Genomic DNA, 15,041 nt, shown 5'->3' with positions numbered 1-15,041 from the left:
GCATTGCATATGTAGGCCACAGTATATTCATAAAGTAACTCATGCTCATCAAGTCTTCGACTAAGGAAATTTAGGCCTTCAAACTAATAACCAGGTATAGGATTTCAATCATAATACCAGGTTCATAAGTGGACGGTTACTCATGATTACCAACAAACCAGTGTGATCTTATATTGATTCTTGTAGTATTTTTGAAATAAGCTTGGATGGATTTTGGTTTATGTGTATTGACTAGTGGCTCAATTGGTTGATAGACGATGGAATAAAATTGGTTACCCTTGGCAGTAGGCAAAGTGGTCACTAAATGAATGCAATCTGACCCAAATTTAAGGCAATTTGTAATAGTCACAAATACATACATGTGCATAACAGGTAACTCAACACTAAGATAGGTTTCATGGCACTAATGATGGGTTGTTCCCCAACGAATGGCAAGGCTAAGTATAGCTACTAGGTGACACCTGCAAATGACCATTCGGAAACTGTACAGATTGGGAAGGATTATTCTGAACCAATATAGACTTTTTGTTGCTGCCTTGGTCCCCAAGTGTATGAAGGACAAGTTATATATGTTGACTTTTTGTAAAAATAATGGCATGTCATTGCAAACAGCAACTTTGTCGGGTTGGCGTTGTTCCAACCCAAGATTTGGGTCCTCGGGGGAGTTTTGGTTGTTGATGTCTGACCCCAGCATCTGATCCAACCACCCAATCTAGACAACTTTCTGAAAGACATTGTACAAAAATGTACATAAGCACGAAAACATCTATGCCCACACCACCGAGCAAAGGGTTACCCCATCACAGAGCAAGTAGATCTCCACCATCTTGTGTTACTTCTCACATTAGTATTTGTGAATATTACAAGCCAACCTTCTATCCGAGAGCCTTCCCTTTCCACTAAGCCATAAACAGTCATAAAAAGCCAAGATCCTACACGGAAACACACGTTGGTATAGAGGCTGGAACAAAAGTAGAAGGTTCACAATTTTTATTGTCACTATATTTCCGCACCCTCTAAACTAAACTGACCAACACAAACTTCAGGCACCAAAACGTGTTCATGTTCTATTCTTCGGGCCGGTGTTAAAATTTTCACAGTGTATCAAGCACCAGTGTTTTTTTTTTCTATGTATTGGTTTTAAATAACCATTTATATATATTTATATATATATATATTTTATATATATATTGATGTATAAAAATTGATAATATGTTGTATTACAGGAAAGGAGTTGGGGTGGGCAAAACACATAGAAAAACAAAAAGTAAGGGCTTGTCAAAAAGCAAATAAAGGAGTTGTCAATGCAATAAATAATAAAAAAAAAAAAAAAAGCAGTAGATCCGTATAAAAAGTAGATTTCGGTGCACATCCAATTACAAATGATCTCTAGGGAAATGCTATAAAATAATGGAATACGCAATTGTTAAGGGTCATTCTTGACGTTACGATGGTTGCCAGGTTCCCAAGTCGAGCAGAAATGGTCCCGGGGGAGGAGCACTCTTTAGGGTCCAGGAAAGGAAAAAAACATAAATTCAGTCTGAACAAAAATATCAATAATAATAATTATAATCCAGGAATATAAAGAGAGACGAGGCAGGCGGGTGTCAGGGAATTCCTGACCACGATTCCGAGTCTCTTCTGCCCATTGTATGTGCAATATTATATGTTCCTTTCAGAAAGACTCGTCATTCACAACGGACAGGTCGCCTTTAGGGGTTGAGGAACGGGAGGAACCCTTGTCTGTGAATTCTGAGCCAGATCCGCTCTGGTTCTGCTGTTCCGAGCCCGCACTGGAGGTGACTGTGGAGGACGAGGTGGAGGAAGAACGAGTCTTTTCTTTAAAGTCCGTTATAATTACGGTCACGTTGCCCACCGTTACTGCGAGCTGTTGTGCAGTACTTCTGTCCACATTCTTCAGCCTGGGTCTGTAAGAAGGAACAACAAAAAGACTATGTGAATGTAAAGACTCATTCTAAGGAGTTGTACCATCAAAGACACTTATATCCTATCAATAAAGTAGAAGTGTGGATTGTTGGGAGTCCAACCACTGGAGCCACCAGTGATCGGGTCCATGGAGGATGACAGACCTCATGAATGCCCTTACACCTTCCAGAAGACCCATAGTAATTTATGGGCACTGGGGCTTCATTCTCTTGGGGATCTAGGAGAACTTTCAGTCTCCTGTGCCCAATAACCTTCCTCTGTACCAATGAGGTGTAATTACTCCGGCCACCGAGATGAAGGCAAAAGAAGCTGAGATCTTAAAAGCCAACACAGGGGGTCTTTGTTCCAAAAATAAATATACCTTAAACACAAACCCTACTTGTATTATAACCCATGTGAATCAAAATGAAGATATTGTCCAAAAAATTAACCAACGTAAGGAAGTTTCCAACATATTATAGGTTACATTTGACATTGTACAGTACAACATCGAAATATCAGACACAGGAGTAACCACGAGCCCGTTTTGTGGTGGCACATTTTATGCTAGATGGCACTGTTGCTACATCATACTACATACAGCACCACACCTGATGTAATGTAATAGTACAGTCATTGTATGGACTTTTCCTCAAACTCACCTTGAAGTGTGGTTAAAGTTACTGATCTTTGTTGCATTTGCCGACTGAATACTGTTCATTTCATTTTCAGGGTTTCTGTGTATATCCGGCTTTGGTCTGTGGGGACACAAGCAACAACATTGTGTATTTAGTATCTGTTAATACATCCTTCATCTATTGCCAAGACTTGGTGAGCCACCATCACTGGTGCCAAGCAGAACCAACCAACACCACAGAGGGTATGAAGGTCCACTACGGCGATTATGTCCACTCTGGGAAATCTAGTATATCTGAAGTAGGCAAACTGTGTAAGGTCAAACCAAAAATGATCATTTACGACCCATCAACAGAGCAAGTTTGAAGACCCCAAGTCATTATAATCTGCTGGAAGCCCATTGTTTCACAGAAATTCCAATTTTAATCTGTATCCTAAAGGAGAGATGGCGATAGAGAAGGATCCTTTTGCTCTAATATATATATATATATATATATATATATATATATATATTATTTTTTTAAGTCCATGGGTAGGTCAACAATATCAGATCGCAAAAGAAGCTACAGAGTCAATTTTCACTTCAACAATGGGATGAGGTGTTCCTTATGAGCTCAAATTCATCTCAATCCATTTCAAGAGATCCAGGATATTATTATATAGGCGATATCGGACTCCATTCTGTTTTTTCAAAATTTCCAATTCAGCCACGTGCTGGAGATTCCATAGAGACACTGGCACTCTTCTACACGCATAGAGGAAATATTGTTAGCTTTTGGCACTCAGTCTTCCTTTTCTTGCAATAAATCCTCCTGTTCCCTCCTCCATGGGGCTCTCAGGTAGCTCTCCTATCACTTCACTGGACTTGGATGTCCTCAACAAAGAGGACAAATTGCTGAAATTTCACATCTTGACAGTCCCCATAGTAGACATAGTGAAAAAAAATGGAAATCTAACCTCCCCCCCCCCCCCCCCCCCCCATCACTTAGGGATATTGTGCAGGAGATACAGTTCAACGCAACTATAGAAATGCTCATCCTTATGAGAACGGACTCATTACCCTTGTATAATGGTATATGGGCCAAATGGCCCAACACCTCCAATCCACCTAGGTAGATCAGACCTTAAACTTTTCCCACTTTGTGAGATGTGGTGCTACACATATCTTACATAGATTTACATCCCCGGCAGCGGTCATTAACTAGTCCAACCCATCTGTTCGGCTAGCAGGTGAAAGCATACATGCTCTGGTGCCGTCCGTAGGTGCTAAACACCAACGCAACTGAATCACATCAAAATCTTCTTCGGCCTTTGCTTTGAGTGTAAAGAGTGTAACATAAACCACTAATGATCAATCCCTTTTAGAAGATATCATCTGTTCCAGTATCACTGCCAAACAATAGATTTCATTACTGGAGAAATGTTGCACAACATGGTAGCTATCTATCCCAATATCCGATCTCCCTCATAGCACAGGGGGGTCCATCTATGAGGTCAACATCCCGTAGATAAGACTCATTTTTAAAGAGATTTTTACAACGTCGGATAAATCTCTATAGAAGTATTCGATAAGCAATAGGCGTTGTCCACTTCGGGCCCTGTTGCTCATGGTGTGAGGACTTTGGGTTCATTTAGGCCTCCATCACTGACATATTTATACACTCCCCTTTAAGCGTGTTCTTTATACCCATCCCCTTACACTCCCTACTACTATTAATGCCAATTAGGCTGTCGCTCAATAACAATTTTTCCAGCGATGCCTCACGGGCCTGTGAAATGGGATTTAAGATACATAAACTCTGAGCCAAAACGCGTCTTCTAAACACACAAAAGAATCTTTCTCGTCAACACACAAATATCTAGTGGCCAATATATCCCAGAGTTCCCCAGCTCCTCTGTTTTGGAATGTAAATTAGCTATTGAAACCGTGGCAACAAATACACAGCCTCCCAATATAAAGTAATTATGGGCTCTTCAGGCCTAAACTGCGAGTGCTCCTCAAACAATGAGATACTTTGATTCCCGAACAATAAGGGTTTTCACTCCCCGTCGTAATTCATACAGCTGCCCGATCTGCTGCCCGGCCCGCCATGTTTACCACAATACATTTCACACCAGAAAACTCGAAGGTTCTTGTCGGCACCTCAATTTTGGCTTTCAGAAAGACCTCTAAATAATCTTGATACCAAGGCCAACATCTTGGGAATGAGGTGAAAGCTATAGCATCACAATTCTTAGAGTTACCGGAGTGTGTAAAACACACGCGCTCTGTGGTCTCGGTCTGGGCGCGTGAATGTGACAGAAAAGGCGGCTCTGTAGGAGGCCTGCCAATGTGGATACAACAATCCCCCCCCTGTTATTCCCCACTACTTTGTCTCCGGGGGGGCCTACCAGATTCATCGCTCAGAAAGCACATGAGAATCCATGTAATTGTGGAAGAAGAGAGAAGACAAAGACAAAAGGGCAAGATCAACGTCACGGTAGATTTATGGCTTGCCAGGAGGACCCATACCTCAATGACCTACCAGAGGGGTCAACACAACGTAGCATGGGACACAAAAGGCTTGTTGGGGATAAGGAAAACATGGTTTCTGTTTGCTAGAAAGAGCAGCACATGTGTCCATAAGCCGAGTCTGGAATTGTGGTTGATCAGTAAATGGGGCTTAGCCAAACTATGGACTGGCAAGTGCCATATTGAAAAAAAACAAAAAAAACAAAAAAAACAAATTCATATTCAGAACCATGTCTCTCGTTGCAAAGAAAAAGTTTTTATCACAAATAATGGCAGGGCATGGCTCTAGGTGCTTAGGAGGACCTTTTACAACGTCTACCTTTGTGTCTGTTGATAGGCGTTGCTCCACCGATTCCGGCACAGCTGAAATTTTTTTTCTCTAGCCACCGAACTAGAATTACAATCATCATGAACTATAACACTACATCTATTACCATGGTATGAACTTGTACAGGGATAACCATTGTTCATCACAAAGACAATAATGCAGAAGATAAAGAACCAAAAAGGTGATATCATATCTTCTATAAGGGTCATGTTGTGTTACAGTGGGGGGGCATTTGGAGTCCATATTTAGATAGGACTCCATCATGTGTTATACTAGAGTCATACCAATCAGATTAATGCCCCACTCCGCAACCTGCACCTACCGTGACTTTTTGTAAGTCGTCATCTTCTTGACTACGCTTGCACTGATCTCCCGCTCCGGCTTTTCCTTTTCATGCCTCTCTCTCTCCACTTTCTGTTCTTTTTCAGGTTTCTCTTTATCAGTCTTATCCTTTTCAGTTTTTTCTCTGTCCATCTTTTCCTTGTCCAGTTTCTCGCGGTCTAACCTTTCACGGTCTAATTTCTCCCGGTCCATCTTTTCCCTGTCCATCTTCTCCCGATCTAATCTCTCCCGATCCAGCTTTTCCATTTTCTCCCGATCCAGCTTATCCCGGTCCAGTTTCTCCCGGTCTAGCTTCTCCTTTTCAGGTTTCTCCTTTTCTAGTTTTTCTCTGTCCGTTTTCTCCTTTTCTAGTTTATCGCGGTCTGTTTTCTCCTTCTCTGGTTTTTCGATTTTCTCCTTTTTCTCCTTCTTCGGAGGTGGCGGGGTGGCATACTGCTGGGCAACTTGCTGTGCCACCAGTTGGGAGTTTATTCTAGGCTTCCTATAAAAGAAACACAAAGAAGGAAGAAGATTAGAAACTTGGAACACAGGCCAAGAAATTACTACATACTATAAGGCTACAAAGTCACAGAACTGAAGAAACAGTATAAAATTACAAACATGGCTTGCTTTTCTCCCAAAACCACCACCACTATGGACCCTATAGCTACTTGGGTAGTCTTGAGAATGTGTATGGCCATCATTACTATACAACTATCTAAAGAGCATAAAGAGTTCAGCCAACATTCATTCAGCAAGTGTCAAGGAAAGGGCTGGACGAATTTTGTAAAACTTTGCTACTTTCTTCCGAACCCCAGTCAACCTCTGTAAGCCACAAGTTATGAGAACACATGCATGCTTGACCAAACCAAGCATGGAAATGTCCGGAGGATGGCCATCAGCTCAATGACTGTTCAATTCATGGCTATTAAATATGTAAGGTCAACTGTAGGGAGAATTTTAGGCCATTCTGCACAACTCAAAAAAGTCAAAGAGTAGAGTTCAAAAGTTGATGTCCAATGTCAGAGAATATACGGTATTTCCCTCCATACATAGACACACATCTATCTCCATTGAGGTCCAACAAGTGCCACATTCTTCAGACCAGGGTGAAACGGTCATATAGAGATTCCAAGGATGCATAAGGATAAATGTGTTGGAAGCACATTACCGGTCAGGGACAGAAGCAGCTAGAGAAGTATCAGCTGCGTTGCGCTACTTTCCAGCAGTGGAACAATTGAAAGGAGATACTTTAAGTCTGAGAGGAGGTGAAGGCGTCTAAAGCTAATCTCCGATTCAAGGCACGTTGGTTTCGAGCGGTGCCTTCATCGCAGCACAGCATTACTCTACACAACAATAGCTGCTGCTCGTCTCCAAGGAGTCGGAATGATTATTTTGTCTCGGGAATGACAGTTTCATACTTATCGACTGAAATTGTGAGACTAGAAAGAGCGGTGAATGGGGAACCAGTCAGAGGGTCTCGGGGGATGGAACCACTCATCTGAAGGACCCCCAAACTAAGAAGTTATCTTCCCATTTTGGATATTTTTGAGATAGGGTTGGGTGGATTAATGGACAGGATTAATAAGAGTCTTCTTTAATCTCTTGGACTTCAAAAGCCAAGTTGCCAACCCGGAGGATATTCAATTAATTCACCAGCTTTACGTTTCAGGAGATTTAAGGACAGAGCCTAAATAATCTCCATATGGAGTTTTAATGTGGCTAAAAGCAAACATATGTAGTCAGACGGAAACCAAGAGTAACGAGCGGACGTGCTGAACACCAGGCACCAAACAAAGGAAGGTGGCCATTTTGTTTGGTCGGTTGAACCATTCACTTTTAGGGATGTTACTTCAAAGAAGATCTTGGTGTTTGATAGTAGAATTTAAACATTTTATCACTTTACTTAAATTGATTTTGGAGGAGGATCAAAACATGGACTCGTGGCTGGAATTACAGCTCCATTGGAAAGTGGGGTCAAGATGATTATGGATATCAAGGGGGCATGTAAGAATCTTGAAGCCGTCAACACAGTATTGAAATATATGTGTATTACAATTACAAGTCATTCAAAAATATTCACCTGATCCTCCTCCATAGACAAGCAGATGTCTCAGCCAATAATTTTTTAGAAAGAACCCCCAGTTGCCAAAATTGTTGATGTTGGTTGTATAGATTGGCCAATTATTTCTAAGTTTCACCTTATTATGCAATTCTTGTTCCAGGAAGGAGGACCAGCAAGGAATAAAAGATCTCAGAAGATCTAAGAGGGTATGACTGGACAAACAAAACCTCACAACACGTTTTTATCACCAGAGGTCATACCATAGGAATAAAGGATGGATCATACATAATATTAAGAAACATGAGGAGGTAGTCTTCCCCATATTGTAGAAGTAAATCAAGACACCTCCACCCTACCTTTTGGGATAAAACTGCATGGGGTCCCTATGTTTTCTTAAGGATGTGTGTCATATCATCAACATCACAAGGTCCAAAGGTCAAAGTAAAACGTTCACTGACCTTTGACTAGACAGAACATGATGAGACTTAAGTGAGGAAATTAGATTGCAAGCTTGACTGGGTGCCTGAGGTTTCAAATACCGGTCTAGCTAATAAAAAAAGGGTGGACAGCATGCGGTTGACTTTACGGGTCAGTTAGCCAACTTCTTAAAGGAATTAAGACATACAAAACTTCAAAAACTTTGAACCCAAATTTGTGGAACCATCCTTAAGTAGATCTTACGTCGGTAAAATGACCACTGCTGCAGCACCACCCAACTATAGGGCCAAAAGAAAACTTAAGAAGATTTCCATTTAAAAACAAAAGAGCCCAACTATGAGACTTTTGGCATAATTTTGCCAACATGTTATTTAGTTAGAAGTTAAAAAAGATAAGTGATGATAAAAATGAGGGAGGTGAGGTTATGAGAGTGCAAGAGCAGAAGAACGTTAGACATAAAGGAATAGGCTACTATATGTGACATTTCCCAGATGCTGGTGCTCGGCATCTTAGGGGACAGTTCCCGAATGCTAACATCCCTAACACCAAAAATGTCCAAAAAATGTCAAGCCTTAATTTACAGTAAAGAGCTTTCAAGTATATTTCCCTTTGTAGTCATGACACAAAGCGAAGTTCTGACTAATGCCTCAGAGAACTATCTTTAGACCAGTTTCCTTGAAGTTGGATGCCAGCTCATGTTGTTGAAGAATATTCAATCACGGTTTGCGCGGGGCAGAACGTACATTACACTGGGGGGGTGGAAAATCTCATAATTTACATCCATCGTATAGACATATGGATTTCACATTTAACACATATGAGTCATCACTCGGTGAAACACATAATTTCATGTTCATGTCTGGTTTTTGTGGTTTCCTTGTTTTTGTCAGTAAAATATGGTTTATCGAGAACCAGTAATAAAGTAATACCCCAGAGCGACACAAAAAAAGATATCGGAGATATCACATGGCTTCTATGTGATGGTAACACAATGCAGATTTTAGGAGAATTCCAAATGCCAAAAAGTAATGAAGATCCAAGCAACACAACCACCATTGGTCCATGACCAATAAAGTATATCTACGAGGGAGATCCTCCAAATCTGGCTACACAAAAGCGGACATTCTCGTTCATTCTCCCCATTTACTGGTTGACCGGGGGTCAGACACAAGGGACTGCCAAAATCATCTGGTAGAAAAGTCTATCAAAAAGGACCAGAAGGAGATGCACCATGCTTGATCTTTGTCTGCACCTCGTCAGAAGACAATTGAGAAGTCTTTAGAAACAAGATCGAAAGGATCGTTTAGTGATCTTAATCTAATGGGCTTCATCCTCTTACAAAGAAAAGTCTCCAAATTTAGATATCTTCATCTTCAACGACGGGGCAGTGGGTAGTCTTAAATTTGGCCCACACTGCTGAAAGTTACTTCAACTGGAGGGTAAAGATGTACCAACACATCAACATCAGCTAATCACTCAATACTTTGGCTAACTTAATCAAGTTTATGGGTGCCCCAACTTGTCCTTAGTGGCTTTCCGAGCTTTTCCCTGAAAAAAATTCTTGAGTTAGCCCAAAGCTATTCCTTCCCAAACCTTAGGACGGTACAGATGCAAGCACGGTCTGGTGGACGGCGTCTTTGTATAAAGATGTTGGGTTGACTAAATGATCAAGAATCGTGTTTGGCAAACTAAACACTTCTTATGATTGCCTTGAAACGACACGTTGGAAAAATTTCACTTGAGTTTTCTACGGCAACAGTGAAGGACATTGTTCGCGAATAGATGATGGATGAAGATACATTTTCGCCCCTGTCATTCAGAAGGTCCGACAATCCAGCACCTATACTGTCGATACCAGACTTAAAAGCTCTTCAAAATCCGAACACTCTGTTTATAGACTCTCAAACGTTCTCTCTGCTGCCATTTGTACGCCTCAGATCACCTCCATCTAGTCTTCAGTATGAAGAGCGCTTCTAAAACGGAGCCCAGACGATTCAACGTAAAAAGAAAGGAAACGTGGAGTCAAGGGTAATTGTCACCAAGCGCTTAGCAACTCGCTGCAGAAGAATCTTGTTACAATGGCCTATGCTCTTGACCCTACATTTTTAATTAGTGTTCTCCTATAGATACAGATAAGGACTGGAACAAAGAACATCGCTGGAAAAGAAACTACATCTGTGGCAGTCTTCCTGGAGCAAAGTGCGATCTCTGAGCCGGGAGACACATTGTTAGCCTGTCGCTGGAAAACGCTAAACTTCTGGCAAAAAGAAAATTATGGAGATCTGTGAGAAGAGGTTATTGACCAATAAATTGGAAATGTCTAATTCTGTATATAAATAGATCCATACACATGACAAAGCCCTATGCCAGGACCCTGTATGGTGCCACATGCAGTCCCTTGGAGTCCATATTCTTAAAGGGATTTTCTTATTGTAATTAGAGACCTACTATTCCCGAACATTCCCTTGAAGCCACATCTATAAGGCCTCCCATTAGGAGTTTGGAAGATAAGGGCTGTAGGATGGGTTGTATTTTGAAGACTAAACACTACTCCTGACCCCCTCCATCGTAGTCCCATATGCCAGTGTCTGACTGGATATCATTGGGCCCAACAGATAAAATAAATATGGGGGTCGTTGGCATTAGCTGACCACTAGGAAAAAAAAAAAAAAAAAGACCAAATTGGGCGTTCTGTTGGATCTGAGGATGGAGGGACTCCTAACATTATACAGGACTGTGATGTTGGGAGTCAGAGTGCCCTAACAGTGAGAGTGTAGGCATCTGTACAATCAATGCCAATCCCTCTGTGTCGACAGGGTAAATGGGACACTCCCTGTCAATCACTGTGTGTGGGTTGGGTAATCAGGACTCTCCCTGTCAATCACTGTGTGTGGGTTGGGTAATCAGGACCCTACCTGTCAATCACTGTGTGGGGGCAGAGTAATCAAGACTCTATCCTAAGGAGTCCTGTCTAGATATACAGAGAAATCCTTCTCCAAACATTATTTATTTATATATATATATATATATATATATATATATATATATATATATATATATATATATATATATATATATATATATATATATATATATATATCTCTCACAGAGTTTGGCTCCTCCCACTCATATCCTGCCCTTAGGTACTGTATGTGGCGCTACTATAGACAGATCTTATAGAAAATCTTTAAAGCATTAGACAGTGGCCAGTGAAAGAGAAGCTTTGGCTTGCGGCTATCCAGGTGAAGAGTGAAGCGGCCGTCATGTTTAATCCCTCTGTACCCTGACAACTAGACTGCCCCACAGCTCGGAGAGCGGCTGCCACATTCCTGCACGTGTTGGATTACTTAAAAATTATTCAGATTCTTTATGCATCTGGGTTAAGAGGATTATTTGGGAAAGCGTCAGACCGCATGTAAAATGTAAGGCTACAGGTAGAAACAGATTCATAGGTCTCTGTGGAAGTCACGTCTAGTAGCAGCTTTTGAGGGGGGGATGGTGACGACACGGGGGGGGGGGGGGGGGGGGAATATTAGAAGTAATATTACAGTAACCTAACATATTCCCTTATATTGTGAGGAAAGTATTGGGACACTATAGAAGAAAGAAACCCCCTGAAAATTGTCAACATAAGGTCATCGCTCTCTGGTATACCCCCCACCCCCCAATATATGAACAGAGGTTGCTGGATCAAACAGAAGTGGGACACTGCAATGTCTTTCTTGACAGAAGTCAGTATCTGAAACACAGACGTTTGTACCCCGTATTGCGAGGGGGCCAGAGAGTCCGAGAGAGGGGGGCCAGAGAGTCCGAGAGAGGGGGGCCAGAGAGTCCGAGAGAGGGGGGCCAGAGAGTCCGAGAGAGGGGGGCCAGAGAGTCCGAGAGAGGGGGGCCAGAGAGTCCGAGAGAGGGGGGCCAGAGTGAATCTGAGTCCAAGAGGTCAGACCATCACCAATAAAAATAAATAATAATGTGAATGCACATCTAAAAGATATTTGCAATTAATTTTTGAGAACGGAATAACACTAAGCCACCATTGTGCCCACCTGTGGTGTCACAACGTGAAGACCACACCAGCAGCCTAAAGCTTGCCATACAATCCCTATAGACATGTCCAGCCAACAGCGATTGAGTTAACAACCTGTAGTCCGGAGTTAAGAACTCTAAAAACATGTCACATAGCCAACAACATCATCTAATAGGACAAGAGTCTCCAGCTCCGCACGGCCCTCACCTGAGGAGACCGTAAACACTTGCAGCTCATAACCGGCCGCAGGTGTCACCACGCAGGACCTCGCGCAAGGGTCTGGCATGTAAACAGTACAGTTTATGGTTCCTGAACTTTGTCACCAGCACGTCAGTAAAATACATTGACAGCGGTGTGTAAACAGCCAACACAACAAGCCTTTCATAGGTTTGGGAAAATAAGAACCGGCAATGGGGTCAGGTGTGCAGATAGAGCAATCCGGAGTCTCAGCCCCCAGGCACCGTGCCAGTGTAAATGCCCACAGCATTGTACTAGTCACACATAACTACTCTCAAAATCCTGTTAGTCCCACTACAGAACCATGATATAACCCCAGGCACATGGAGCCCATAGTGCAGTTACAGAGAAATGATGCCAGTGTGTACAGAGCCCATATAGGAGTGCCAGGCACAATCACCGGCTATTGAAAGCCAGCCAGAGCTCAGACCCAGGCTGCAGCCAGAAAGCATCATGAATATTGTAGAACACTACATAGCTGTTTTTTTATGGACTTCCTAGGTAGTGGAGCTCAAACGGATGATCCATACATATCCAGTCCATACAGATCTGCCTTCTAATATGAATAGTTACCGTATCTTTCCCAAAACTTTTGAAACGAAACCCAAGACTCCTTCACTCTATGGGGAAGTCTAATGAGGTCCATATTCCACTTATACTTAAATCGCTTGTAAACTATGTCAACTATGCGCTAGATGTTGTAGAACAAACACACCAACCAGATGAGGCCGACCTTCCACATCGCAGGAACAGTAAAATCCTTACTTATTTTAATAAGTTCAAGTTGGTCGAGAAGTTTCTAACGATGTAATTTGTAGAGTATTTTTACTAAACCAAACACAATCTGCTTTCAATAACCTTCCACATGTTCAGTGTAACAAAAGCCCCTGCATTATACGCCGGATTACCGTGTCCTACAATGTTGTCTTTGTAGAGCAAGTGAGCGACAACAGACGTTCTCCTGGGGATGGTCTACACGTGGACCATGGTGATGCCTTCTATGCACATGGTGTTGTAAACCCACGACTCTCCTGACCATCACTATGAAAAAGTCAATGGCTCTACAACATCATCATAATGTAAATAGACTGTTTACAAAGCAGAGTTTCAATCCATAGAAGATGATACTAAGCTCTGTAAAGTAATTAATGAGGATAGTATAATATTACAGAGGGATCTGTGGAAACTGGAGGCCTGGGTTGACAAAATGGCAGATGAGGTTGAATGTAGATAAATGTAAGGTTATGAATATGGTCGAGGAAATTATAATTATGTGTTAAATGATAAATTTGTTGGTAAAACTGACGGAAGAAAAGGACATGGAGGTATTGGTGAATAGTAAACACAAATTTTAGTGCCAAGTGCCTGCTGCTAAAGCAATTAAAGTTATGGTATGTATGAAGAGAGGAATAGATTCTCATAGTTTTGCCCTTATCCCTGGTCAGACCACACATGGAATATTGGGGGTCATTTACTAAGGGCCCGATTCGCGTTTTCCCGACGTGTTACCCGAATATTTCCGATTTGCGCCGCTTGTACATGAATTGCCCCGGGTTTTTGGCGCACGCGATCGGATTGTGGCGCATCGGGGCCGGCATGCGCGCGACAGAAATCGGGGGGGCGTGGCCGCACGAAAACCCGACGTATTCGGAAAAACCGCCACATTTAAAAACCGAAAATGTGTCGCTTGGGGAGCGCTCACCTTCACCTTCTATGGGATGGTGCATTCCGGGGCGTTAAGATTATTTTCGGCGCTGCAGCGCCACCTGGTGGACGGCGGAGGAACTACAATCTTAAATCCCAGCCGGACCCGAATCCTGTGCAGAGAACGCGCCGCTGGATCGCGAATGGGCCGGGTAAGTAAATGTGCCCCATTGTGTACGGTTTTGGGCACCAGTGTGTAAAAAAGACATTGTAGAACTGGAACGGGTGCAGAGGAGAGCAACCAAGATTATTAGGGGAATGGGGGGACTAAACTACAAGGACAGATTACTAAACTCGGGGTAATTTAGCTTCGAAATAAACACTACTAAGGGGAGACCTCATTACAGTGTACAAATATCTGCATGGTCAGTACAAGGATCTCTCCAAAGATCTTTTCATACCTAGGCCTGTATCCAGGACAAGGGGACATCCTCTACACCTAGAGAGAAGGTGGTTCTACCATCATCATAGACAGGGGGCATCCTCTACACCTAGAGGAGAGGAGGTTCTACCATCACCATAGACAGGGGGCCTCCTCTACACCAAGAGGAGAGGAGGTTCTACCATCACCATAGACAGGGGGCCTCCTCTACACCTAGAGGAGAGGAGGTTCTACCATCACCATAGACAGGGGGCCTCCTCTACACCAAGAGGAGAGGAGGTTCTACCATCACCATAGACAGGGGGCCTCCTCTACACCTAGAGGAGAGGAGGTTCTACCATCACCATAGACAGGGGGCATCCTCTACACCTAGAGGAGAGGAGGAGGTTCTACCATCACCATAGACAGGGGGCATCCTCTACACCTAGAGAGAAGGTGGTTCTACCATCATCATAGACAGGGGGC

The 15,041-nt window shown here is 42.6% G+C and overlaps 1 protein-coding gene across 2 annotated transcripts in view; it reads right to left on the bottom strand.

Annotated features, from left to right (window-relative positions):
• Window positions 1-975: 975 nt before the first annotated feature.
• Window positions 976-15,041, bottom strand: part of RYBP (RING1 and YY1 binding protein) — a 48,007-nt gene continuing 33,941 nt past the window's right edge. The window contains exons 3-5 of one of the 2 annotated variants that reach the window (XM_072129104.1): window positions 5,725-6,225; window positions 2,589-2,684; window positions 976-1,952 (exon numbers count right to left, since the gene is read on the bottom strand). In XM_072129104.1, coding sequence (XP_071985205.1) covers window positions 1,676-1,952; window positions 2,589-2,684; window positions 5,725-6,225 — 874 coding nt within the window. In that variant the 3' untranslated portion in view covers window positions 976-1,675. The remainder of the gene's footprint in view (window positions 1,953-2,588; window positions 2,685-5,724; window positions 6,226-15,041) is intronic. The other variant, XM_072129105.1, reaches the window with a different exon arrangement.

This window comes from Engystomops pustulosus, chromosome 10 (assembly GCF_040894005.1).
Source record: "Engystomops pustulosus chromosome 10, aEngPut4.maternal, whole genome shotgun sequence".
NCBI classification, from domain to species: Eukaryota; Metazoa; Chordata; class Amphibia; order Anura; family Leptodactylidae; genus Engystomops; species Engystomops pustulosus.
The sequence above is the reverse complement of the archived record's forward strand: the minus strand, read 5'-3'. Positions and strand labels throughout refer to the sequence as shown.